The sequence below is a fragment of the Monopterus albus genome, unplaced genomic scaffold (assembly GCF_001952655.1).
Source record: "Monopterus albus unplaced genomic scaffold, M_albus_1.0 scaffold26.1, whole genome shotgun sequence".
Lineage (NCBI taxonomy): Eukaryota > Metazoa > Chordata > Actinopteri > Synbranchiformes > Synbranchidae > Monopterus > Monopterus albus.
Genome location: NW_018127906.1, coordinates 2,382,580 through 2,408,546, shown reverse-complemented (window position 1 = coordinate 2,408,546; position 25,967 = coordinate 2,382,580). Strand labels below are relative to the sequence as shown.

The 25,967-nt window shown below is 43.0% G+C and overlaps 4 protein-coding genes and 1 long non-coding RNA gene across 8 annotated transcripts in view; 2 read left to right on the top strand and 3 right to left on the bottom strand.

Annotated features, from left to right (window-relative positions):
* hira (histone cell cycle regulator a) overlaps positions 1-5,545 on the top strand; it is a 27,622-nt gene extending 22,077 nt beyond the window's left edge. For both annotated transcript variants that reach the window (XM_020595133.1, XM_020595132.1), the window contains exons 22-25: positions 2,504-2,626; positions 2,728-2,891; positions 3,081-3,169; positions 3,454-5,545. In XM_020595133.1, the coding sequence (XP_020450789.1) occupies positions 2,504-2,626; positions 2,728-2,891; positions 3,081-3,169; positions 3,454-3,570 (493 nt within the window). In that variant the 3' untranslated portion in view covers positions 3,571-5,545. The remainder of the gene's footprint in view (positions 1-2,503; positions 2,627-2,727; positions 2,892-3,080; positions 3,170-3,453) is intronic.
* Positions 5,546-5,625: 80 nt separating this feature from the next.
* LOC109957337 (interleukin-6 receptor subunit beta) lies at positions 5,626-15,175 on the top strand. 3 transcript variants are annotated; one of them, XM_020595135.1, is made up of 15 exons: positions 5,626-6,483; positions 7,319-7,420; positions 7,968-8,079; positions 8,293-8,423; positions 8,518-8,648; positions 8,771-8,930; positions 9,033-9,115; positions 9,648-9,870; positions 11,264-11,464; positions 11,925-12,023; positions 12,469-12,609; positions 12,859-12,984; positions 13,112-13,196; positions 13,400-13,481; positions 14,254-15,175. In XM_020595135.1, the coding sequence occupies exons 1-15, from the start codon at positions 6,411-6,413 to the stop codon at positions 14,842-14,844; spliced, it is 2,340 nt and encodes a 779-aa protein (XP_020450791.1). In that variant the 5' UTR covers positions 5,626-6,410; the 3' UTR covers positions 14,845-15,175. The 3 variants fall into 3 exon arrangements, with proteins under 3 accessions (XP_020450791.1, XP_020450790.1, XP_020450793.1); XM_020595134.1 differs by having other exon boundaries at positions 5,627-6,483; positions 8,290-8,423; XM_020595137.1 differs by lacking the exons at positions 5,626-6,483; positions 7,319-7,420 and having other exon boundaries at positions 8,023-8,096; positions 8,290-8,423.
* On the bottom strand, positions 11,473-12,534 carry LOC109957340 (uncharacterized). The gene is made up of 3 exons (XR_002274540.1): positions 12,448-12,534; positions 11,948-12,010; positions 11,473-11,768 (listed from the first exon to the last, which is right to left on the bottom strand). It is a non-coding gene; the product is annotated as an uncharacterized LOC109957340 (long non-coding RNA).
* A 91-nt stretch (positions 15,176-15,266) lies between the features above and the next one.
* nudt12 (nudix (nucleoside diphosphate linked moiety X)-type motif 12) lies at positions 15,267-21,184 on the bottom strand. Its single transcript, XM_020595138.1, is given in 9 exon segments — positions 15,267-15,847; positions 16,120-16,319; positions 16,648-16,761; positions 17,158-17,291; positions 17,293-17,314; positions 17,410-17,695; positions 18,455-18,740; positions 19,082-19,292; positions 20,892-21,184. Coding segments are annotated over 8 exon segments (1,359 nt in total). The 5' UTR covers positions 19,288-19,292; positions 20,892-21,184; the 3' UTR covers positions 15,267-15,736.
* Positions 21,185-23,166: 1,982 nt separating this feature from the next.
* The window catches only part of LOC109957334 (solute carrier family 12 member 2), a gene marked incomplete in the record, with an annotated part of 16,380 nt that continues 13,579 nt past the window's right edge, over positions 23,167-25,967 (bottom strand). Inside the window, 4 exon segments of the mRNA XM_020595131.1 lie at positions 23,167-23,480; positions 24,231-24,298; positions 24,379-24,514; positions 25,234-25,320. Of these exon segments, the coding sequence (XP_020450787.1) occupies positions 23,345-23,480; positions 24,231-24,298; positions 24,379-24,514; positions 25,234-25,320 (427 nt within the window).

Here is a 25,967-nt window from a genome sequence, read left to right as displayed (position 1 = left end):
CTTGTAAGTTTAGTATATCATTTTACTCGTGCAGCTCCTTTGTGTGTATATCAGACTATGCAAAGCAGCAGACCTGGCACAAGTTGCATAAGATTAACATTAAGAAAGACTTGGAAACAAACTGTACTTCCACACAGGTTACAGGCATAATAATTCATATCGACAAAGAGTGTAGGTCTTAAGTTCCATCTTAATTTTTGCTCCTCTGTCAAAAGAATTTTTAATGTTTGTCCCTAAGTAATACATTTTCCCTTCCTGCTTCTCCTATTTTCTACCTCTTTTAACTATTTGCTCCCTCATAACCATGATTTTGTTAATAATTTTTATCCGAAGTGCTGCTCAGCATGTCTGGCATAATCTAGTGTATTTGTGAGGCGAGCAGTTCGGTAGTGGATCATGTGTTTAGTGATAAAAACTGCCAGCTTCCCCACCATTGCCCTCCCGTATTTTGCATTCCTGTCCCTCTCTGTGGCACAAAGGGTGAAACTGTTTGATGTTCTGTTCCTATCGCACTAAGATCAGGATATAGTTGGTTATTCTCTGCACCTTTCTTCTTTTTGTTGGCTTCCGACAGCCACTATCTGGCTTCATTTAGCCCTATATATTCTTGTTTCTTTTTTTTCTTTTTATTGTATTTGTATTGTTCTTCTATTTGTTGGACTAATTTAGCTTAGCTGATTATATTAATCGACCCTTGAAACCATATTTCTTTTCCCATTCTGTTAAGTATTTAACATTTTTTTCGTTCTTGTATCTCATACATTTTGCATCCCCAGTTAACTCAGATGGAGTTCCCCAACTATTTCCCATTTTGCCCTAATTTTAATGAGAAATTTTTTTAAAATTATAGTTTATTATTGTTTCATTTTATGTGGTAGTCGCTTTTTCTACCTTCTTTTGCTTTTCCTACCTAATTCTCCCCTTTTTTTTTTTGTAAGAGGAAAAGTTTATTTACTAATTTTTACTTTAGGTACCGTCACTCACACACACACACACACACACATATACACACACACACACACACACACACACACCAGCATACACTGACAATATGCAACTCACAGGCTGATCCTGCTTTTACTACGTCACAACTCACAGTCCAACTGGTCTTGTTGTGATTCAACTAGTTTATCTTTTACGTGTGCATGGAGTTATTTATTACCGTAGCCTTCTCACACGGTCTATGGACTCTCAACCTCTTATTTCCTCACTTGAGCTTTTCTTACAAAGGTTCTTGAAAATAGAAGGATGTTAACTTTTCCCTATTTCCTCACTTGGGTTGTTAATAAGATCTCGAAAATAGGAGTAAGGATCACACTGTCAATGCACGTTATTATTAGGCTTTGTTTCTCTGACCGTGTAGCAAATTGGGTTAGACTAAAATGTTGTCACATCTCCCATCATCCCAAAATACAAGTCATCACCATTTTGTCACTAACAATACGTGATTCACACAGTTTATTCTACCTTATTCCAGTGAAGTCGTGCTTGTCATCAGAAGAATCCCGTCACCTTCCACTCGCCCAGCAGATCCTGGCCTCACATAAGTCAAAACATTCCCGTATGAAGAACGCGACCGAGGGCTTTCTCAAAGGAGGACTCGAGCCTCCCCCCGTGTATGGTATCAGGTCCAAACCTGGGCGAGGGAGAGGATGTTGGGATCCTGCTTGAAGGACCAAGTTGTTAAAAGAATTTCCAAAGAAGCAACGAAGTCACTGGAATCTTTCAATAAGAGATTGGTTTACTTGCAGCAAGGAGACAAGTCAGCATAGGCATACAGAGTTGTCTGAATAAGCTAGTCTAAACATCACAATATATAGTACAATGGGAACTCCCTAAAAACGCATTAATCAAGTTGAAAAGAAGATTCAAACAGGAAAAAGTGAACTTGAGAGGCTTTGCCCTGATAACCTCACAGGTGATAAACAATATGTTGTCCGTTCATCTTCACAATATATGGCAGGAAAGAGTTTATAGCTGGCTCCTTTAAGTCTGGAATGCCATCCTAGCTGAACATATAACAACACATAGAGTACTGAAAACAAAGATAAAACATGTCCTTCAGTTCACACATGCAGTGTCTCACAGGTCCCTGTGATCTGTAGTCTGTTCTGAAAGGTTAAAATCCATTGAATAACATATGTTGGTTAATATATTGATTAGAACACAGTTTAAAACATACTTAATAATGTAATTTTCATGACAGGTGGGCAGACATTCATGGTATTTGTGGAAATAGTTTTTGTCTGTTTGGTCAGAAGACTTGAATGAAATGGCCAACTGTACCTGAAGCAAAATGAAAACAGGGAAGAGATGTTCATGTTGAACACTTTGTGGTTATGGACTGTATCTGCTAAACCACATGACTTGCAGTTGTGTGTCCACCATGATAGTCCTAATCATTTAACCCAATAAAATAAATAGATACAAACAATAACAGAATCTAGAGTGACTAGGTAAAGACTGAGCTGAATGTTTTCTGAACCGTGCTCTGTCTACCCAGGACTCTGATAGCAGATAAAGGAGACTCTCTGATCCAGTGTGCTGACTTCAGGAGCTGCTTGCCTACCCAGGATGCACCTGTGTCCTCGGGGCCGCTGGCTGTTGTACAGGGACGCAACCTCAAGTATGACAGTAATATTTCATTTCCACTTCCCACCAGCGGCACCTCGCACTCCAGATAAAATGTGCAGCTGAGCTAAATAAAACCGTGTGTGCTCTGTGCAGCGCCGGCCGTCTGGCGTCCCGCCTCTCGTCCACCCCCCACCACCTGCAGCAGAGCATGACGCTGGCCTTCCTGGAGAATCAGCTGGCATCCGCTCTGGCTCTGCAGTCAGCGCAGGAGTATCGCTGCTGGCTGCTCATCTACGCCCGCTTCCTTGTCAATGAAGGTACCGACCTGCCACCTGCTTAACAGCCTTACGCCTCCACACTGACAGAGTAAAAGCACTTTGACCATAATACTAACCAAAGCGGTGTGACTGAGGAGGAAAAACAAGACAGTGGTTTACACGCAAGGAATCAGAGAACATGAAAGTGCTTTTATTTTTCCTCTAACGGTTGGTGTGTTTTTCCTCCAGGCTCCGAGCATCGTCTCAGAGACCTCTGTAAGGAGCTGCTGGGTCCTGTCCACAGATCAGCTGCTACAGCCTGGGAGCCCACCACTCTGGTATGATACTGCACTCTGCTGGCTGCTGGTTGAGCCTGTTTCATCCACACACACAAATGACTATTTTCACACATAAAACAGCTCAGTCTCCTTTTCCATCTCGTTTCGTGTCCCGTGGCTTTGTCTCTAATTTCTTACTTTGACTTTGATTTGACTGTCTCTCATTGCCGACAGTCAAGGCTAATTGTTAGTCTTGTTTAAATCTGATGCTTATGTGAAATATACAGAATGTATGTAAAGCTCCGGGATGTTGCTAGAGGTTTGTTCTCCTAATTTGTGTTCAGGGTCTACATAAGCGGGAGCTGCTGCGGGAGGTTTTACCCGTCATTGGTGAAAACCTGCGATTCCAGAGGCTCTTTACCGAGTACCAGGACCAACTGGAGCTGCTGCGCAACAAATAACACACAGACTGACGCAGACACACACCTGGAACCAGTTTGGTTCGGCTTGGCTCGCGCGAGTAAACTCTGACTGCTTTCATCCCCTTGGGAAGCCTGAAGCTCTGCTCTGGCTGAGACCTGACAAACACATCCTGGTGTTTGACTCTGTCTGAACTCTAACAGCCAGCCCACAGCTTCTCAGTGCTGTCGCTCACAGGGACAAGTGGGTGCTTACTTTTTTTTTTTTTTTAATCATGGTTTCAGTCCCAACTGTCGTCTTTTGTCTTTTTTCCTGTTAAATGATGTTTTCTGACCTATGCACCTCTCTCCTGCCCTGCTAATCATGAACTGAAAGAGAGACGGTGAAAGAAAGGTGGCACTGCCAGTGCGCAGCATCAGCAGCCGTGTCCTGTTCAATCTGTTAGCCTCCTCACAGAGAGAGAGAGCGGAGGTGAGCGGATGTAAAGGAGCAATATGCTTTTACCAAAGCGATGCCTTCAAGTGCAGAAACAACCAGACACCTGCATTTGCAAAGTGGAGACAGTGAAGGATGTCCAGAGGTTCAGCCAGGTTTTTAAAAGCTGATGAATCTGCGTGGTGACCATGCTAATGCCAAAAAGTCAAGCCACAGCAAAACAAATGATTAATTTCAGATCAGGAGAAAAGGAGTCAAAGGAATCTGACGTGTTTGAGTAATGAAAAACTTTTTTTTTATGTTGCAGCTGCTTGCTAACACATGAGGACAGTCACACAAAGAGCACTTAAAGCAGCTCAGATGTTAGAAAATGGTGTTGCACATGAACAGGAAGCACAGCAGCTGAGTTTGTACTGACTGACTTTAAACTCTCCTGGTTTCAGACAAAGAAATCAGCTAACATAAACACAGCGTCAGACTGAATCAAAGTCAGAAACAAAGCAACAGGGTGCGGCGTAGATGAGTCACAGCTTTATCTGCAGCTGTCTGTCGATAGGCGCCACGTTTCTAGCAGCACTTTGACATCATGCCACCAGGTGTTAGACCCAGTGTGTCTGTGTTGTCTGGAAGAATCACTGCCTCCATCAGTACCTCATCACCAAGGGTTTAACATGAGTTGAGTGCTTAAACAGTTCATTGTTATTATGTTAAATGAAATTTAGAGCCAAACTCACCTTTTACTGTTTTTGTTCTGTTGTTGTCTGCAGGAGGTTCTGGTTTAGAGGAGCTTTTTGATCTGGTTTTTCTGTAAACTTCTGCCACACATGTCTGAACAGATGCATTGTAAATATCAGCTGCTGTCTCAGGGAACGCTTCCTTTCCTGGGCTTCAGTATGTCATATTGTGTGTCACAGATTTTCAAGGTGCATCATGAGCATTAATTAAACAAGTGTCTGAGGGAACCAGAGACGTGCTATAGACTAACACCACAAACTTTGCTCTTGTTAATCCAACTAAGGCTGGAGAATCTGAGATTGTAGTATTGTTGAAATCATGACTGTCTCATCAGAGAGAATAAATATTTGTAAATAAGCTGAAATCAGTCTTGTAAAGGCTAAATGACTTTTTGCTGCACCACTGTTTGCGGTATCTTTTGCAGAAACCACTGCTGAGGGGAACCTTGTTTTGTTTGTCTGACATCCATTAACTTGATGTCTTCACAGGTTTCAGAGCTCATGAAACCAGCAACACATCCATGGAGTACACATCCATGGAGTTCACATTCAGGCTTATGTTTGTGCACTCAGCTCAGTGTGTGTGTGGACGGGTGGAGCATGAGCTCACAAGCTTGTTCACTGCTGTATCTCACTGAGCTGAGTGGATCAAACAAGTCCAGAGGAAGAACTCATCCTGATTTCTATACAGCATCTTTCTCTGCTTCGTTTCTTTGTTTTTTCTTAGTCATTTTTAAATGTTTTATTCAAAGCATTTTTGTTTGTTTCCTTTTTCTATAAGAGACAAACTAAAATTGTGCTTTTGAAGAAAGGAAATTAAACAAATGAGGAGCAGCTGGGTTTTGGTCGCTTCTTCCCTGGTAGTCCTTCACAGTGTGTGTGTGCGTGTGTGTAAAAGCTATTCACAAAGCATCATAGCCCCCAAGAGAGCTCCTCAGGTGAAAAACTGAAGAGCAGAAAGGCTTTTAATAGCTTGAATGCAGGACTCCTGCTTGCAACAGTATTTTATACTGTGATATTACTTAAACAGTGTGAGTACTACTACGTGTGTGAGAAAGAGAAAGTGACAGACTGCTGGTGAGTTGCTGAATGCTGTTAGTAAAAGAAGAACCATTTAATCATGACCAAGTGAAAAGCAATGTCTCCATTGCATTTTAAGTAAAACATCACACACTCGACACATCCTGGTTTGTACAACAAAATGTTTGGAATCCTTATTGAAACTTGTTTTGTTCCAACTCTCAGACCGAGGCATTGGTTTGTCTCAGAAATCTAGTTTGGCTTTGTACCAAATTTCATTTCAGGTCATCCAGAAGTTGGAGATGTTGTAAAATCGAGTTGCTGTGTGACTAAAAAAAGTTGAGCACGAAATACTTCCCTAAAGTGACAAACTGATGTTGAAATCCCACTGGGCGTGCATGCCTTTAAATGTTTAGATTGTTCACCAGCGCCGTGCATCAGGTTCACTTTCATGGGAGACTGTGGGGAAAAAAAACACATCATTTCTGAGGAAATCTAAAGTTGAACATGCTCTTGAGCAATTTCCTGACAGGGCCTGAGCTCAGCCCCCTGCAGGCCGAGGCCTTCCTCCTCCATTGCTTTAACACACCTCAGATATAAACAGCATGTTCTGACAGTCTTTAGTTAATTATTGTGTAGAAAATGGATGTTTACATGAACTGATAAAAAAAAACTCGTTTTTCCTAGTTAACATGGACATTTCTTGTCCAAACCTGCACCTGGTGACCTGCACAATGATGAGTGTCCTCTGTGCGTTTGCTCATGGTGAGTTGCCCTCAGAAAGCTGTATATTGCTTTTTGCATTTATTTAAATGTTAAATAATCAGTAGGTTGTAATACCTGTAGTGTTGAATTCATTGAAATGATTTCCTTATTGGACATTAGTTACATTATGACATTTTTAAGACACATTCAGCTTCCAAACAGGACAAGTTGACCTTTTATATTATTTGTTGTCATTTGAGCGAGCTGCAGTTCTGTTTTCTCCTTTGGGTCATTTTTTTTGTTTTCTGGAATTAATTCATTGTAACATCCTTAAATTCAGCAGCAGAGAATTGATGCTTGATCTACTTGTGGGGGCCAGGTTATATCCTGGACTCGATAACTAATCCAGCTTTTACGACTTCTCTCCTTAAAACAAATCGTTCTGTCATCTGTGTGACTGGTTTAATATGTATGTACTGGGTGATTCTCCCTTTTCACACTGGTAAATTTGAAGTGTTTTGTGGTCTTAAGGGATAAAACCTAGCACTTTTTCCACAAAAATATTTTTATAAAGTCTTAATTCTGACTCCCAGGTTTTGAACTACTACAGTAATCGATAATCAAGATGGTAATGGTTAAATTAAGGCCTATCACGGTGTATCTGGCACTACATCTATAAATAGAAATTTATTTTCAAAGATCTGAGTGATACATTCATGTTTGTGTGGTAAAATTGGTTTTGTAGTAATTCAAAACCAATTCACCATGCAGATACTTAAGTGATGTCAGCTGAATGACGGTTGGAGACAATTTTTATGTTGATATTTTGGTGTCATTTCTAAACATCAGCCTTGTTTTTTATGGGGGTTTTGTGTGTGTGTGTGTGTGTCCAAAGTGACGGTGAGGAGCTCTGATCTCAAGCTGTGTAAACCGGATAACAAAATGTGTGTCACTAAACTTGAAGACTGTGACCCCCGACCTCCTTCAGCTGTACAGAGTGAGTGCTCACACATACACAGTAGTCAGATACAGTGGCTTCAGAAAATATTCAGACCCCTTCACTCTTTGCACGCTTTATTTACTGAATTCTCTCATTTACAAAAGTATTTAGACCCTAATTCAGTACTTTGTAGAAGTTCCTTTTGCAGCAGTCTTCTTGGGTGTGTCTGTACAAGCTCTGCACATCTGGATTTGGACACTTTCTCAAGCTCTGTCAAACTAGATGGAAGCATCTTCATTTGCCTCAGGTCACTGTTGTGCGAACCCTCACCTCGGTCTCAGGTCTTTTACAAGGACCTGTCTGTGTTTGGTTGCATTCGTCCTTCCCTCCGTTCTCAGCAGTCTGCCTGCCCCTGCTGCTTGAGACAGCCGTCCCTCAGCAGCTTCTCCATCTCTGCAGAGGACTTCTGAAGCTCTGTCAAAGGGACCGTTGGGTTCTCAGTCTTTTTCTTGCCTGGTTACTCTAGGAAGAGTCCTGCTTTAATCAAGCTTGAGCCCATGAGAACGACGTGTTGTTAAAACATCATTCTCCTGTTGTTCTGCAGAGATGTTGAACATGTCCTGTCACTACCAGATATCACTCAAATCTGTGACTTGTGCGTGGAGTGGGGAGTCAAACAGCCACACTGAGTCCGTCATCTCACTCATCTTCAGCAGGTAAACACTGGCCACAGGTACTGAAATTCATTTCTGAAGTTAAACTCTAATTATAGACTCTTGCACAAGATACACAAGTGCTAATTTATCACCCAAGAAAAACATGTAAATTACCTTTTTAGCTTTAAATCTCAGTTTTAGATGTACTGGGTAGAAATGTGTGAGATGTTGTAGCTGACTTCTCTCCTTTTCTTTCTTTCACTTCTCCAGTAGGAATGATATCATCTTCTGTGGGGGAATCTTCAACCCATCAGTTGTCCTCAACATAACAGCCAAGATCAGAAACTACATGGTGGGGAATGAGATCTGGTCCCAGCCTCACACAGTGCATCTCTATGATGCAGGTGAGCAGCCCACAGGCGCGACTGTTGGGCTCGTGATGACTGCACTGCCCAGTAATGATACAAATCCCCTCCTGTCCATGTCTCCTCTCCTCAGTCAAACCCTCTCGGCCTGTCCTGACTCTAAATGGCTTCACTGAGGACTCTGTGGTTGTGTCTTGGAACATCAGCAGTGATGGCACCTGTCGACTTCGCTACAGACTCAACAGCACTCAGACGTGGTCTCAGGTTAGTGTTAGATGAGATAGGGAGTATGACTAGAAACATTTTCTCAACATGGGCGATAGGTGGCCATCAAATATCACGAGTTTTTATCCTGTGTGTTTTTGCTGTCTCTCTTTTGTTTCCAGGCTCCAGATTCTGTTGCTGTACATGCAGATCAGATGCTGAGGTACACGTTCAAAAACCTCCTGCCATTTAGCATCTACAGAGTTGCTGTGGCCTGCAGGGAGGAGTCGGGCTTCTGGAGTGACTGGAGCTCTGACGTCACAGCCAGGACGCTGGACAGAGGTACCAGTTTCCATTCAAACACATGGAAAATCATAGATTGGACACAGTGCGGGGAGCAGCTGAGACTGGGATGATTTAAATACACTTCTGCTTTGTTGCCAGTGCCGTCCGAGGCTCCAAAGGTGTGTTACAGAGTGGAGAAAACAGACTCTGGTGGACCAGTTCTCCTTCATCTTATGTGGAAGGTATGTTGAACATACTTGGAACAGTCACCTATAAAACTGGGTTCCTTTTCATCTTATAATGATGCAGTAACTCATCTGTCAGCATCAAATCCTTTCTTGAATTATCCTCAGACAATCTCAGGGACAGCAACCATTAAAAAATAGACTTAATCTTTGCAAAGTGTCCAAGAAAGTAATGAAATAGTCAAAGTCTCAGCTATTCATCCCTTAAAGATTTAGCTGTTTGTCTGGAGAACAGCACCCTTTGTTTTTTGCCTTAAAGCAGGCCAAGAAATTATGTACAAATGTGGTGGGCCTGTGGCTCAAAATCTGAAGTACAGGGAACTAGCAAAGAGGAGACAATGACAACAAATACCATGTCATAACACTGAATAACCGTTTTTCTCCAAAAAAACAAGAATAAAGCTTAGGAAGGTAGTCTTTGTCAGTTAAATTTACAATAAAATGTACATCTTCTTTATTCACAAAAAGCTGGACCACCATACGAATGTGGTATAAATGATATTGTTGGAAATACCTCATCTGTCCTCAGGCTCCTGACCTCCATGGTACTGGAGGTCGTATCCTTGGATACCAGGTGAGCTACAAGCCAGTGAAGAACCAGCAGCCACAGGACACATCGATTCAAAACATCACAGAGGTGATGGCGCCCCTAGTGGTGGAGGAGGGGAACTGGAGCGTCACAGTGACGGGCTTCAACACGGCCGGGTACGGACCTCCTGCACATCTCAACGTCGACACACAAAGACACAGCCGTGAGTGGCACGCTGATTATCACTCTATAAGTCATCATTTTTTGGTTTCATTAATGGTTAATAAATTGGTTGCTAATGCTTTACAGATTTGTTATGTGCCATTAAGATCAACTTTTAGCTTGCCAAGCTGTGGAGAGTCCTCCTTCAGCACCACATGCTGTTAGCATTGAAATTCATTAGAGACCTCTGCGTGTCAGTAAGCCATAAATAAAAGATGGTTTATTTCTCAGTTAGACATCAGCAAAAGTTAGCACCACCTATAAATGTAAATAAATAATCCATCAAGTCTGTAGTTATAATTGTTAATCAACTTATAAATGTTGGTCCAGATGTCCTGCAGCTGTTTTCCAGAGAGTAAGTGGTCAGACAGCCCCCTGGAGAGGTGATGAAGTGAAGCTAACCTTTGCATGGACAATTTCCACAACCTGGCAACCCAAAAGTTCTTCTTCCACCCATTCATTATCTATATGGCTTATCCTGAATGGGATTGGGGGGGCTGGAGCCAATCCCAGCTGACACTTAGCAAGAGGCGGGGTCCACCCTGGACAGGTCTCCAGTCTGTTACAGGGCTGACATGTAGACAAACAACCACCCACACTCATTCCTATGGGCAATTTAGAGTTTCCAGTCAACCTAAGCTGCATGTCTTTGGACTGTGGGAGGAAACCGGAGTACCTGGAGAGAACCCACACAGGCACAGGGAGAATATGCAGACTGCACACAGAAAGGTCTAGGGTCGGTAGGGGCTCGAACCCAGAACCTTCTCGCTGTGAGGTGACGGCACCAACCAAAAGTGGTTCTTATGCTCTGTAAAGTGTTGGTCAGTGATGTATTAAGTGGTAATAGAGATGTTAATTACAGCTTATAAACATTTTAGAACCTGTGTTTTCATGGTTAAATCTCGGTGATGTGTTGAGGTGCAGATGTTGACAAGACACTGAACATTCTGCCTCTTACTGGACTTGACTCTTAATCATCTGCTGGAGGACTAAAATCAAACCAAATAGCATGATAACGTATGGCCCACGGCACTACAACACTACAGTAAAACACACACACCGCTGGCAATCATGATAATCATCTTTCAGCCTTTAAGCTGACACTGTGCACAGCATGTGCTCTCCACTTTCTGTGCATGCTCTCCTATCAGAGAAGGAAGTGACAGAGCAGAGATGTGATGTTCAGATAAAACTTGTTGCAACACAAATGTGAAATGCTGCAGCATGTGGGATGGGGTTAGCAGGAAGGTCAGGCTGCAGGGTGGCGACTATGAATAATCATTGTGCCTGATGATAAAATGATGATTCAGTCTCTGTGAACATGATGCTGATGAAGATGCAGGCAACCATCGTGTTCGTTTTAATCACTAATAATCCTGTTGTTCTCTCCGCAGCTCTCCCCTCAGTTAGAAACCTGTGGGTTTCCAGTTCTTTCCCATCCATCAGTGGCCTTCAGGTGCAGTGGGAGAGCTCTGCGGCCCCGCCTCCTGCCCCGCCCATAAGTCACTTTGATGTCCAGTGGCGATCTGAGATGGATCCATCCAACAGCCGATGGGCCACAGTGGACAGCCTCAGTGCCTCCACTGTCATACCAGGTACAATCTTCACCTGCTGAATCATTTCCTCACCTTTAGAAAACTAGACCACAGGACGAGAGCCTTTCAAAGCTTTTTAATGGGGAAACAAATCCAAACGAGGAAACAAGTAAAAATGTGTTAAGACTCTGGCCCTTGGCCATAATAATCTGTCACGTGACAGCCACATATGATCAGCTTCTGGGCATCAGCTGTGTGTTTGGTTGCTGTTTGAGGCAGCTGCAAACACCGAGCTCTTCCTGCAGCTTCTTCACAGTAAAAGCCCTCCAGCAGAGATGTGTGGTTATGAGTAGCAACACTTTTACTGTGAAACAGGCAGGACAGAAGAAAACTAAATAAAAATGTCCAGTGAAGGCCCAACTCACTTTTCATTTGAGGTGAATAAACATAAGCAACGGTGTATTGTGTTCCTATATATATTTACAGGATGTACAGTGAACTGTGTGTGGTGCGTTTACAGACGTGGACCCTGATGAGTCCTACCTGATCAGCGTGTTCCCCGTTTACGAGCAGCAGTGTGGGCCTCCTCAGTCGCTGCCTGCCGGTCTGCAGCAGGGAGGTAAACACAGATTAGACAGGCACCCCCAGACTGTAGACGCTCTCCAACTTTAGCCAGGATTTCATCGTTTTTATTGAAAAACTTGTCATCAGAGTAAATTGAAAGATACTAAAATTTGGCACATAAATTTGAAAATCTTTCAACTCAACTATTAAAACTAGAAAAAGAAAAGTTCTCGACATTTGAGCTCTTTTCTGGTGGAAAAAGTATTAGTATTATTACTTGTGTTTTTCTAAGAACATTTCAGTCAAGTATGAAGAATTTTGTTTTGAGCTGATACTGCTGTTTGGTTTAGGTTTCATTCCAGTGGGATTTCCACAGAAATGTAAAAATAAAAAGTAATTTGGGTGAACTGATCCTTTAATTTGCACCATGGCTATCAGTGCTTTAACAGAATGAACTGATCCAGACACGTCTCACTCACTCCCTTGTGTTGTTCTCTCAGCTCTGATGGAAGTGGTCAACCTGAAGGTGGTTGGTGTGACCAAAACTACGGTGACGGTGGAGTGGGCGTGGCAGAGGAAGTCAGGACCAATCAGAGTGAACAGATACAGCATGATGTTGAGGACAGACTCAGAGAGAAGGAGTAGGTGAACAGTTTTCTTCTAAGCATCAGCCTCGGGTTAATTCTCCAGTTTAAGTCACAGTATAATACAAACATGCCTGTTCATAGCTAATGTTACTGAAGATCACAGGAAACCAGAGGTTGTTTTGTCTCCATCGTCGTTCTAAGCACGTTTTTGGCATATAAGATGCAATTACTTGTGTCAGGAGAAAGACGAGTCTGAAGTTTGTCACCAAACAGAAACAGAACATGAGTTTCTCTCCTGTGCAGCACTGCCTTTGTGGCCAGACCAGCAGCGGCACACCTTCCCCGACCTGAAGCCCAGCACAGAGTACTCTCTGGTCCTGCTGGCTGATAACATTTCCAGAAGCATCACCTCAGTCAGAACAGATTTTGGTGAGTATCACTGGTTGTTCTGAAGAGGTTTTGTTTTTAAGCTCTTGATGCAGATCTAAGAAGTGTTCTGTAATAATCCCAGTGTAGAAACCAGTTGAACTACTGGATATTATATATTGTTTTTCAGATGAGTTCCTGGCGGTGGCCACGGCGACACCTCTCTTGCTGCTGTCTGTCACTGTGCTGATCATCTCCATCCTGTCCAGGACTGTGTGAGTCAGCGCACACGGTCACATCTGAGTGCTCCTGCTACGTTGGCATCTCTGTCATTTCATGCCTTGAACAGGAAAATCACAACACACATCATGTCTCTTTCCAAAAATGTGATCAATCAGCCAAAGATTTCTTTTTAAGAATTATCTTCTTTCTTAACTCCCAACTGTCTAATAACATTTCATCTGACTTTACTGAGCAGGTACAAGTGGTACTTCTTCCCGCCCATCTCCAGCCCTAAGGGCAGCACCACAGGCCAGTGGCTGATGGACCCAAACCACCAGGTGATCTGATTTTTACAGCTGGGTTTTCTTACAAGTGGTTCCTGTGAATGTAGCTCCAGGTGAAGAGATGCTCGGCTCACTGCTCGGCTCACGCTTACTGTGCAGCCAAGTCCAACTAGGTGCAGAAACAGCCATTTAGAACTGAGGCTCAATATTTCAAAGACCCAATAAGGCAGATGAATGTCGAAAGTTAAAGTTTTATTTCAAGGAAATTCTTAAAACAAGTCAGTTGATATATTCCATAAATCTCAGACTGATAACATTGGTTGTTTTTGGCTCGTCACCATAAAACCGTCAGGATCACATCATTTGTTTCTCACATTTGTTGGATTTAGCATCATTCAAACCTTTATTTGTTTTGGTATTTTCAAACCTGTGTTGAATTTCACCTCACTAATCAGGCATTAACTTCTTAAACTCTTTATTTTGTTGCATATCCTGAAATTTAGGGGAATAATTGTCCCTGGCCTTGGGAATTATGTTGACAAAACAGTTCCAACGTATTGTCCATTTCTGGCTTTACCACTGCTTTAACCACATCACGTGGTCTTCATCAGTGAGATAGTTGAAAGCTCTAGAAAAGCCTAGTAAGTGGACCTTGAATTGGGATTTGTTTGTCTATTTAGCACTTGTAATGACAGACCCATTGCTCAGTTCTGCTTTACCCCAGTGTGATTTGATCAGAAATCTAATATAAACTTTTCTTTATCAGCAAAACTGTTCTTTCCATAAACTAGTTAATCAAAATCTCATCACTTATTCCCTTTGAAAGAAATCTGCAGAGAGAAACATCCTGGAAATCAAAGACTTCCTGGAGACAGATATACTGGGAGAGAAAAGTGCCATCGTGGTCAGACCCAGCAGTGGGCTTCCATCAGAAGAGAGCCTAAATGAAGACACCTCTCTGCTGCCGCTCGCTCACCTCATCATCAGACTGTCATCAGTCAAACTGGACACGGAGTATGTTTCTGACACTCTGCAGGTGCAGCTCAGTCATCCTGACAGAGCGGTCCAGCCTGAGGAGAGCCTGCTGCACCGTCAGGCACATGGAGCCAGCAGCTGGTTTCCTCGGCAAGAGGAGGAGGAGAACGGGCAGCTCGGCCTTTCTCAGACGTCATATCAGGAACAGATTAATGCTGTAAAATGTGATTTTCATCAGTTTGTTGCTAATGCAGACGCTCACTGTGCTTATCAGATGTCCTGTGAGGCAGAGTATGTAGCAAACGCTTCCTGTGTGGTGAAAACCGATGTTGAAACAGTGAGTGCCCAAACCGGCTGCTCCTATCTGATCTGTGAGACTGAGTATTTGGCAAACAGCTGCTTCACTGCAGAGAGCGCCAGCAGCGCCGGTGATGCATGCTAAGTGGAAATACAAGACCCAAAAGCTGAAGCTCAGCTAGTGAGCCTTCTGGCTATAACATCCATCACACGGCAGAAAACCCGGCCAGTTTGTCCTGTTGGTGGCGCCTCTCTGAAGAAGTTTATTCATTCTGCTCATGTCTGTTTGCCTGGTTTGACTTTATATGGAGTGATGCCACCTCTCACACTGTTTGTGTTCATCCTGGCACACTGTCAGCCTCAGCTGTACTCGGGCTCAGCTTTGCTCCGAGGTCTGTACTCACATTAGGATGCTAACATGCTTTCAGCTCGCCTGTTGAGATGCATGTACACCTCTAGTGTTAACATGATGCTAGCTGTCACACGGAGGCCGACGACCAGTCTGTGTGGAGCAGCAGCCTCCCGACATATACATAAATGTTTTTGTTGGTTTATTTTTTAATATTGGTGTTTTGCTTTAATATTAAAATGAGCCATGTATAATGTGAAAATGGAAATTGTGCAAAGAGGGTTTGACATGTACTTGTGTCATCCTGTCATCCACAGTTCTGTAACTCAATGCAAGCACTAGTGTTATTTAACTTGTTTCCAATAAATCAAATACTGCACTGTCACGCTACTCATAAGTCTTTGTTTACAGAAGAATAAATGCCAGTAAACCCCAAAATGACAAAGGCGGGCAGTGAGGAGCATTTTTGTCCTCTTTTCCTTTTACCATCATCAATTTAACAGTTACAAAATGATGCGCTCCTCTTTTGTTTCTACTGAACAAAAACCATGATCTGAAGAGGACCCTGGGTCTGACCTTTGCTTCCCCCCGTTGGATGTGTGGTGTAATTGCATCTGCATGGTAAAGGCTATGTTTACAGCTGTGTCCACGTAGCTTGTGTAGAGTATGAAACAAATATTTGGAGGCGCTAAAGGTTGGAGCTCGTTCCGATCCAGTGTCTGATCAGCTGGTGGGCGATGGTCTGTCTGGGAGGGAGGCTGAAGGCTGGACGGACTGCTCTGAACACGGAGTCAATCACCTGAACAAATGAGGAAAAGGTACATTTCTGTCTTTAAATAAGAAAACTGTGTCCTCACTAAACTACGACATTTTCAGATTGTGTTTATGAAGATCTCGATGTTGTCTTTGGTCAGAAAACAAACCGTTCATACGGTTCTGTCTCCTCCTGCACCGAGTCATAAATACCACGTGTCAACCAGATGATCAGAGATAGTAGCAGCAGTATTTGATACTAGTAATAATATTAGTATTAGTTGTGCGAGTGGGAGCAGTAGAATGTGATGTTTTTACTTGTTGCCGTGGGAACCACCGAGCCTCCTCGATCTCGTTCTTGTCCACCCTGATGTCAGTCGACACGGCGACAGCGAGGCAGCCGATCATGAGGTTGGAGGGCATTGGCCAGGGCTGGCAGGAGATGTACTGGACCGGTCCGACCTTGACCCCGCTCTCCTCCTCCACCTCCCTCCTCACCGCCTCCTCGATGGCCTCCCCTGCAGGGACACGGGACACAGAGGAGTACATTCTCTTGTCTGGCTGCACTGTGAAGTGGATCCCTTGAAAATAATTTTTTTAAATAAAATCACTGGCTGCAAACTTCCAAAGTTTGAGATCACAGCGAGTTTTTCCACTTCCCAGAGCCCCCTGGAGACTTTGTTCACATATGCATGAGGACTCCCCACCTCCTGGAAAGAGACTGTCAGTGGAGTTCTCAACTGTGAATCATTTCCCAAAAAGAGCCGGGCTGTGAGTGTGTAGGATTAGGGTCAAGTGCATGTATAGATCTACATTTAAAGTGCAGGGTGTGTGTTAGTTAATTACCAGGCTCTATGAATCCAGCCAGACAGGAGAACATCCCAACTGGAAAGATCTTCTTCCTTCCCAGTAAACACTGGTTTCCATCAGGGTGGATCACCAGCATTATGACCACTGGGTCTGAGAACACACACAGGACAGAGAAGCTGTGTTTATGTCCAAAAATATAGTTTAGTTTATTGTCACCGACTTTGTAATTAATATAACGGATCTTAGTCTTTTAGCAGCTCACACTACTGCTTTCCTTTTTTTAGCTTGGCTCAATCATTTTGTTTATACTGTTTTATGCTTATGAAAAGTTTGGAGCTGCAGCCGACGATTGTCAGTTCATTGATGAATGGACTGGTTGAAAATAAGTCAGCTAAAGGGAAAATTCCCAAGAGTTTACAGACCCAAAACACCTGCTCTGCCTGTTTTTCACTAGTACATGCACATGTCTATTGAAGGTGGAGGTCGTTTTTTGAACACAGCTAATACCCTGCAGGTTGAAGGTGGGGTGGGGGCAGAGCTTCTTACCCACTCGTGGGTAGCAGGTGTTGTGCACCCCCTGCAGGCTCTTGCAGTCCGAGTTCAGGCAGCTCCTCTTGTATCCTCCCTCCTCCAGCTTGGTGCTGCCGCCGCATGTCGGGCAGACGCTGTAGCGGCTGGGGCGACCGAGCCTGAGCCACCACACCTGCACGGAACAAAAATTAATTAGCCGATTGAATATGGGAGTCTTATTAAATGTGTTGTTGTATTCAAGACCACATAAAGATGCCTCTTCCTCACCGGCCTCCTCTTCGCTGAGCGTCAGCAGGTCCCTGTTGGGCATCTTTGGGAAGGAGCAGTTCTCGCTGCAGCGTTTAAGAAGTTCAGCTGAGTCTTCAACTGAGCCAATGGCAAACCAAGCAGGAGGCTCCCAGGTGCCCTCCTGTCTCTGAGAGGACCGGGAGGGTGAAGAGGAAGAAGAGGGCTTTTTCCGTTTTTCCACTCCTAGGAAGATGAGGACAGTCGCTGGCTTCTGAATGAGGTCTTTAACTGCCTCATATCTGAACCGACACAGCTTGGCCTCGACCTGTTAAGAGACAGAGTCACAGTCATTGGACAACGGTGTGAATATCTGATGTGAAAAATTCAGGCTGACTAATAAATGTAACAAGCGGCAGTGTGCACTGAGTAGGACAAGTTTAAATGCTGACTAGTCAAAATTTTACTTAAGTACAGTACTTGAGTAAATGTACTTAGTTACTTCCCACCACTGATTATTATATTTCCTTATCAAAGCCAAATACAAGTGCACTTCTTTATGCAGATGATGTGGTACTTTGCCACTCTCTTTGCTAACATGCTACAAACCTGATTTTAACCAGTAACAGCTCATATTAAATCCATCCTCACATCAGTCACAAACAGGACTACTCAAGGTTTTGGACTTTTCTCTGACAACACATTTAATTAACCAAAGCTGGGGTACAGTGAATTGTAAAGGGTTTGAAGTCCTGGATGCTAGTCATCACCTAAACTCCATGTGTTCTTGAAAAAGTTGACAGTCCATCTCCAAGTATTAAGAACATGTCCCTTTGCACCTGTTAATATCGGAGGCGGTTCTTAACTCAGGACGGGCTGATGCTTTACATACCATGACTCAGTTTTAATATTGATAAAATGCTGCTTGTAGCTTTTATACTGCTAATACCTGTGAGACTTTACAACAAATCCAACTGATTCATTTGGACTGGTTTCAGGAGAAATCTGTACAGGTGGCTCAGCAGCTTCCAGTCCAAAGCATCAGCGACATTTCCCTTCAGTCATGTACCCCTGCACTGTCACGCACCTGGGAGCTGCTGACCATAGGACTGAGGTTGGAGAACAGGAGGTAGACAGTATGTGGGTCGCTCTGTTTGGCCTCCAACCAGGCCTGGTCAGTCCTCTTCCCGCTCAGCCGGTCCAGTGTCTCCCTGCTGAAGTAGTTTTCCTGCTGTGTGGGGTCAGAGCCTGGTAGGACTCGCAGGCAGCCGTCGTCAGTTCGGCCCAGCAGGTTGGAGACGTGTTGGTGGCCCCAGAACTTGGCGATGTCGTAGGCGGTCTGTGACGAACTGTTCACTGAGAACTTGTCACAGCTGAAGATTGAAAACAGAGATGAGGTTAGAGATTCCAGGAGTCCGCCCAGCCAAGACTGTAGGTTTTGTTTACAAAGCAGAGGGGACACAGTGCTAGACGCATTTATCTTAACCTAGCAAACACACACTGTAATGAAACTAGTCCAAAGATGCACTGACCCTGAATACTGTTAGTTTTACTGATAAAGACACGACAGAACACACTTCACACACATCACAGACGTCACCGGTGGATTTAACAGCTAAAGTTTTTACAGCCACCTTTCACACCTGTGAGTGTTGTTTTATACTGAAAACAACATTCTGAGTGCACTGACACGTCCATGTGTTTCTTTCTGTACCCATGTGCCAGCAGCTCCTCCACCACGCTGTAGTGCCCATTGCGAGCGGCGAGCATCAACGCCGTCCAGCCGCTGTATCCCGTCTGGTTGATGAGCGCGGGTACAAGGGTCAGCAGTGTGGACACCTGGGTTAGATCTCCTCTGGCTGCAGCATCCAGAAACTTCTCCACCATGTCCTCCTGCGCACTGAGCTGGAAGCTCGCCATTCTGGCTGCCTGGGAGAAGACGAACCTCGCATTAACAAACGCAAACCGATGAAAACAGTTCAAACTAAATGTCATGTGCAAAATATCCAGGAATTCTAAAGGGTTTAAACCTATGACATGTACTGATGCAACCTGGTGACGACAGTGCACGCAGATTTAATCCAACTCATTCAATGCAATCAGGGACCTGGCCATCACTGAGGTCACATCTGGAAATTAGGTTTGGGTTTTAACAAACTGGATGAATCTACAAATAACAGCTACACAGAGTTTATCAGATGATAACACTTTTATGACTGTGATGGAAAACTGGTAGTGTGGAGAAGTCTTTAATTTACTGACTTGATCAAACATTTCATGGACATTTTCCAGAGCTCAGACTCAAGACCTCGGGAGTGCCAGAGATGTAAACAAACCAAAGGTGTGTAGGTGTCTTGTCAACAAGGAAACCTACATGACGGCCATTTCTGTTCCACAAAGAACAAATTAGTGGGCGTCCCCATTTGTGTTAGTGTCTTCATTAAAAGACATTTAGACATCAAATTAAATGCAACACAAAACATGATTCACATCATTTCATTTGTTTGTTACTAGTTTAAAGAATTAAGTGGACTCTCTATACCAGCCTCCCTCTCTCACTTTCAGACTTGTGAAAGAAAAAAAAAAGAGTTAATCTCATAGTTTTCTGCAATCAGACCAGGTCTAGCCCAAACTCAACAGATCTGGACTAGATTATTGCAGAGAAGTTAAATGACTGCTGTATACACAGTATGCACTTTGTTAAACCTGTGTTAGTTATGGAGATAAAATACTATCAAAAATGTGACAAGTCTAAGCACAGCGGTGTTTGAGGCAGACCTATGTGGTCTGTCTTAAAAAAGGCAGTGAAACTTCCCTTTTATTAGGTAGAATAAAGGTTTCACAGACCTGAAACTGTTTTAAACAGCAGCCACAGGTGGAAAACAACTAGCCTACTGAAGTGAAGTATCTGTACTTTACCTGAGTACTTCCATGTCCTGCTGCTTCATACTTGGACTGGTTTTTGGACTTTTTATTGCACTACATGTATCTGTTAAGTTCAGTTCCTTTTCAGAAACAAAATCCAGCAGAATCAGACTCTATTGAGTCTATCGTACCCAGCAGGATGTAAAGTACTTCATAGTATAAGGTAGTTACCATCAGCTCCACCTTTACCAGCTGCAGCATTAAAGTGATGAACACAGTAATTAGTCACTATGATCTAATAACAGCGTATAAAAGTTTTACTTAAGTACCTGTTTGAATGACCTTTACTTGTACTTTTACACTGTGGTACTGGTACTTTTACTTCAGTAAAGATGCAGCACCACTAGTGTCGGTATCCAGGTGAAGCAGCTCGGTTGTTATGACCGTCCATAGTTGCAGCTAGACACTGTTTAACTGTCACACCTGGAAGTAAAAGTGTCACAGGTGAAGGGAGCTGACGTGTCGACAAAGTGAAAGTGGTGAGAACCAGCTCTGGAGGTATCGCCACGTCCTGGAGGAACCAACGTCATCACATCAGTTCCGCCGCTCTGCAGAACTCGGAAGAAACCGTTTCACATGAAATATGATGAAAATCTCACCTTCCCTTCACCTCGGAGCTGTGCCCCCTCCGACCGGAAGCGGTTCGCCTGCTGCTGGGGAGAAGCGGAAAAGCCCGCGAGGTGCGTTCAGGTGTCGCTGGCTAGTGCTGCCTTCACGTACCGCAGACTCTGTCGTATTTCTCACACTAACTAACACAGTACCCAACTGTCTTTTCCACGTGACAAAACCACCAACAGGTTAGGAAACACAATGCGCATGTTTTATTTGAGAAGGTCACCGACACCCGTCCTTCACAGTTCGGTTACATTTGTTGTATCTTTTAAAATTAAATACTTTTGTTTGGGAAACAGGTTTAGTAACTCAGATGTCCGAGTTTTCGCTATACTTGACAGTTAACTAGCCAGCGGTGTGCCGGCACCTGGCTCAACAAGGAGGAGAACACCTGGTTTGTCTTTTTGTGGTTTTATTGAACGCAGTATGGAGAGAAATGAAAACGCTGTCCAAACTGGCACCATGTGCTCTCTAAAGAAAATAAAGAAAGAATAAACAACACACTCCCTGAACCCGACCAAGTGCCGCGCCAATGAACACAAACTCACACACCCACCTGTCACCCCTCTTATACTCTCCCGTACTTGTTCCTCCCCCCATCCCACATTGGACAGAACAGCGCGGGTATTTCACTAAAACAAACGGTAACCAATACATGCACAGCTGTCAACGACAGTGTCAAACCCATTTGCACAAAACAGAACACACGAACAGGGTCGCCACAATATGTAAACCTTTTGACTTTTTGTCTGGTTTATTTTGTCATTACTGTAAAGGGGTTCAAAAATGTAGGATTTTCCAAGGAGCCTTTGAAAGGAGAACACTTGTTGAGTTGTGTTCTTGATAGAGACAGACATGTTATTTTATTTTGGTAAGCAGCCCTGTTAAATTGTGTGTTTTTTGCTATGTAACAAATTCCTGTGTATATGTCGTAGCTCTAGTTTGTTTCTTTTTACGACACTTGTTTTTCTTTTCGACAGTTTATATACAACTACTGACTGGGGAATTCTCTCTCTTGTACTTTTCCCACGGCGACTGATGGAGTGTTACCAGTTGTGCTGTGAAGACGAAATAAACTTGAACCGTGAGAACTATACAGTGTAATCCCTGTGTATTATGGCGAATGAAGCAGAAAACCCAACAACTCTGCTTTGCAGATTCAGGTTTATTAATGAGTGTAATAAACAAATCGGCTAAAGCTAAAAACTGAACTAAAGGCGAACCAGCCCAAACTAATACTGCTAATGTAAATGTGAGCACCGCTGCAGCTAGCAGCTAGCAGTGTAGCACCTACACTTCTGAGAGTTTCAGATCATTACAGTAATCAATTTAACTAAATCTTCAGTGTTTTTTTAAAGCTTATTTGTATTTGTTCAGAATTCTCTGGTTTGCAATTGTTTAAAAGAGGAAAACAATCTACCCCCTAAAAAGTATGATAAGAAAATCCTGCAAAAAACCTGAAAAGGATTTAAAGATGGGGCCTGTGTTAAAGTGAGCAATGATTTTTCATCAGTTTTGAACCAGCTGATCATCATGTTCTTAGCCCACACACACACGGTCATGTCCCTAAAAGATTTATTCATTAAAACATATTTTCTGAAATCAGAGATTGGAAGATAATTGGGTTGACCTTCCCACTATAACACCAGATTTTTAAAAAAATATTTGAGGTCTATAGAAGTAAAACTGACCCATAAAGACAACCATAAACAGGCTCAACGTGCATGTGGTTTAGTTGTTATTTTAATAAAATAATGTACAAAATAATGTTACCAGAAATTGTCTCTCACAATTTTACACCCAGTGAAAAAACACTTACTGAAAACCAACAAACAATATGAATCATGATTTTATCATTATAAACAAACCTTAAGACGGGACATAAGTTAATATTAACCACAGTTACTACAGGCTGTTACTGTTAGACAGGAATGAAATGGCCATCCAGCGCTGAGCAGCTTGATTAACCTGTTAATTAAAAACTGACCTAGAAGCTGAACGGAAGCACAAAATTAGACTTTAAACCCTTTTCCTTTCACAGCAGGTGAGTTTCAGATCTGTGGCCCTGAACTAAAAATCGGATGATGTTGCTGTTCTTGTGCGTCTGTGAGCGGTGTATCACTGCAGGGATTATGAGAAAAGGGGGCCCGCACTCCTTAGGACCCCTAGACGAGCGTGGTCACGTTGTTTGTGGTGGTTTTGTGTGTGTTGTTTTTATGGTTTGGTCTTTTTGAAGTCATTTAGATTTTTTTAAAACATCTTTATATGGTTCTTTTGTCTCTTTTTATTTTTGTTTTGTCTTTTAATTGAGCTCCATGACTTTCAAAATAAAATATGCTACTTCAGCGGCCCCTGACCTCTCGGACTGTCCAGCCAGTAATCCATCCTGTGGTAAATACGCTGTACATGGAGACCAACACGCAGCATGGATTTGTGTGTGTTAGGAGTAGAAGGTAAGGACGCTCTGGTGGTTCCCTCGCACCAGCAGTAGAGGGGGGAGGTCTTTGGACAGAGTTTCCAGCCAGCACATGTAGAGGGCGCTGGACACCGTGCCCTTCCTGGCCAGAGGCATGCTCCTGCACACAGGGACAAGGACACAGCCCTGGTCAGTGACCACTTTGTGCTTTTCTAGGATGAAAAACTGTGTGTAGAAGATTTATTCACATTGTTGCACAGGAAATCAACAAATCTAAAGTCCTCCACTTAAAAGTTCTTTGCTTATTGTTGTTTGTGTCCAGCAGCTAAACTTTTGAAATGAACAATATTTACAAGTAGATGAAATTTTAACAAGGTAATTTAACTCTTTAGTGGCTCCATCACTACAAGTGCAAAGTGATTAGAGCAGCTTGGAAGTGAGTGAGTGCTGATGCTCTTCATCAGCCTTAAACAGACAAATCTGTGATTCGTTTGCGGCAAAAAGAAGCAGTGAATCTGCAAAAACGAAGCAGGAAGAAAGAATACAAAAAAATGGGATGAGCTTTTATCTGATTATTTCCACGTTATAATTGTTGGTCTACATGTCTGTACTGGTAGGAAGAGTGTGATAACATCTCTGACAAATTTCTGTCTTGTCAAACTACATATTTTCATATGGCCCAAAACTATTTTCAGGCATTTTGAGCTGACGTCATGTGTCGCTATCACCTTTGCTATGTTAAGAAAAGCTGGAAACACAACGTAGTTCAGAGAAACTGCTAAACACTCTCCATATGAAAGTAGAAATCCCTAAAGACAGGAAAAGGTTCTTCACACCTGTTACCACATGGCATTAGAAGAACCTTCTTAGTTTATAGTAGAACTGCAGCTGTGAATAAAACAACGCTTACATGACGATGAGCTTGGCAGTGCTGGAGTGCTCCTTCAGCAGCTCGTTCAGTCGGATCTGACGGTTGGTCTGAAAGCCACAAACATCATGTTAACACAAACCTCTGCTCATGGACGCCAGTTGTGACACAGCAGCCGCACTCAGCTGACCTTGGCCTTGTAGAGCTCCAGTTCGTTGTCAGTGATCCTCCAGGGCTCCTGGGCCTTCAGCCTCTCTGCAGCCTCCTGCTCCATGTCGTCTTCCTTCAGCCTGTACGGCTCGATCAGCTCCTTAAAACTCAGTTTACTGCGGAACAGAAACACAGACGTGTTGCTTTACAACAGCGATAGGTTCAGTTCTAACTACTCTGTAGCTCCTCAATCAGCATTTAAAACTATTTCAGATTCTTTTATTCAAAGCTGCAATGTGTAGGATTTGAAAATGTCCATCTCACTGTGAAAGATTCAACAGATCCAACCCGGGAACAGGCTGAACTATAGACTGACAAACTTCTAGCATCAGAATTATTTGAAAGAAGCTACAATCACATATAATTATCAATAGAAAGACTCTGTGTGTGTTACAGTTTTTATCCACAATCACATATAATTATCAATAGAAAGGCTCTGTTAAATCTCACTTCATCTTGTTCTTACAGTTTTTATCACCACATGAACAGAAACTGTTTCTTTAAGAAACACTTATTTTACAGTGTCTGCCAGTTTTTGTTTGGTTAAGTCTGAATGTGTCTAATTTTTTATGGAGCTCTAAAAAGGGGACAGTGTGTCCAGGCTTTACTTCCACTTTAGTGCTAAATAACACATCCATACATAGACCTGTCATTGACAGCGGCGAAGATCTAAAAAAGGTTTTGTCAACGCAGTGTCTCTAAAGATCCTCAGTCTTCTAAAGAAAATCTGTCACTTTTTCACATGGTCACATAAACCACTGAACTAAAATCATCCAGGATAAAAGCGGCTGAACTAAACTGAAGAGGATTGAAGGCCGAAGCCGACTGAGGTTACTTGTGTTTCTTGGGTTTGGTGTTGATGTCTCCGAGGACTCTGATGTCAGAGAAGTCGATCCTGAACCTGCTGAGCAGAGTGGCCATCCTGAAGAGACGCCAATAAAAACATCAGCAGGAGATATGGAGCATGTAATGAAATCACACCTGTAAATAGTGGTGGAAGAAGTACTCAAACCCTTTACTTAAGTAACACTCTGTGAAAATACTCCACTACAAGTGGACGTCCTGCAATCGAATCCTTCTTTAGCAAAAGTATCTAAGTATTATCAGCAAAACGTACCTAAAGTATTACAAGTAAAAGTGTTCATTATGCAGAAAAACGGTCCCTCAGTATGTGATGTTTTGCTGCAGTAATGTGCTTGTTGAACTTTTCTGATGTAGTTTAAAGTACTGAACTTTATCAGCTGTGGGGAACTTCATGTACTGCACTACATCATACCTATTGTACTGAGGACAGTGGACAGGAAGGCATGATGACCTCATTTAAAAAGGAACTAGTAACTACAGCTGTCAGATGTAGAGCAGTAAAAAGGACATTTCCTCTGCTATGGTGTAAAATTTACATAAAATAGAAATACTCAACCACAGTACAAGTACTTCAAATTTGTACTTAAGTACAGTACTTGAGTAAATGTACTTGGTTACGTTCCGCTGCTGCTTGTAGCTACCAGCAGAAAACGCAGCCAAGTAAGATCACAGCTCAAACGACTCACATTCGGCGGTCGTGGTCCG

What these genes read in the sequence shown, in the direction of transcription:
- LOC109957337 (XM_020595134.1), top strand. Translation starts at nt 6,411, where the DNA reads ATGGACATTTCTTGTCCAAACCTGCACCTGGTGACCTGCACAATGATG. An exon ending in TGCCTCCACTGTCATACCAG is followed by an intron (nt 11,465 to 11,924) that starts GTACAATCTTCA and finishes GTGCGTTTACAG; the next exon opens with ACGTGGACCCTGATGAGTCC. An exon ending in TGCCGGTCTGCAGCAGGGAG is followed by an intron (nt 12,024 to 12,468) that starts GTAAACACAGAT and finishes TTGTTCTCTCAG; the next exon opens with CTCTGATGGAAGTGGTCAAC.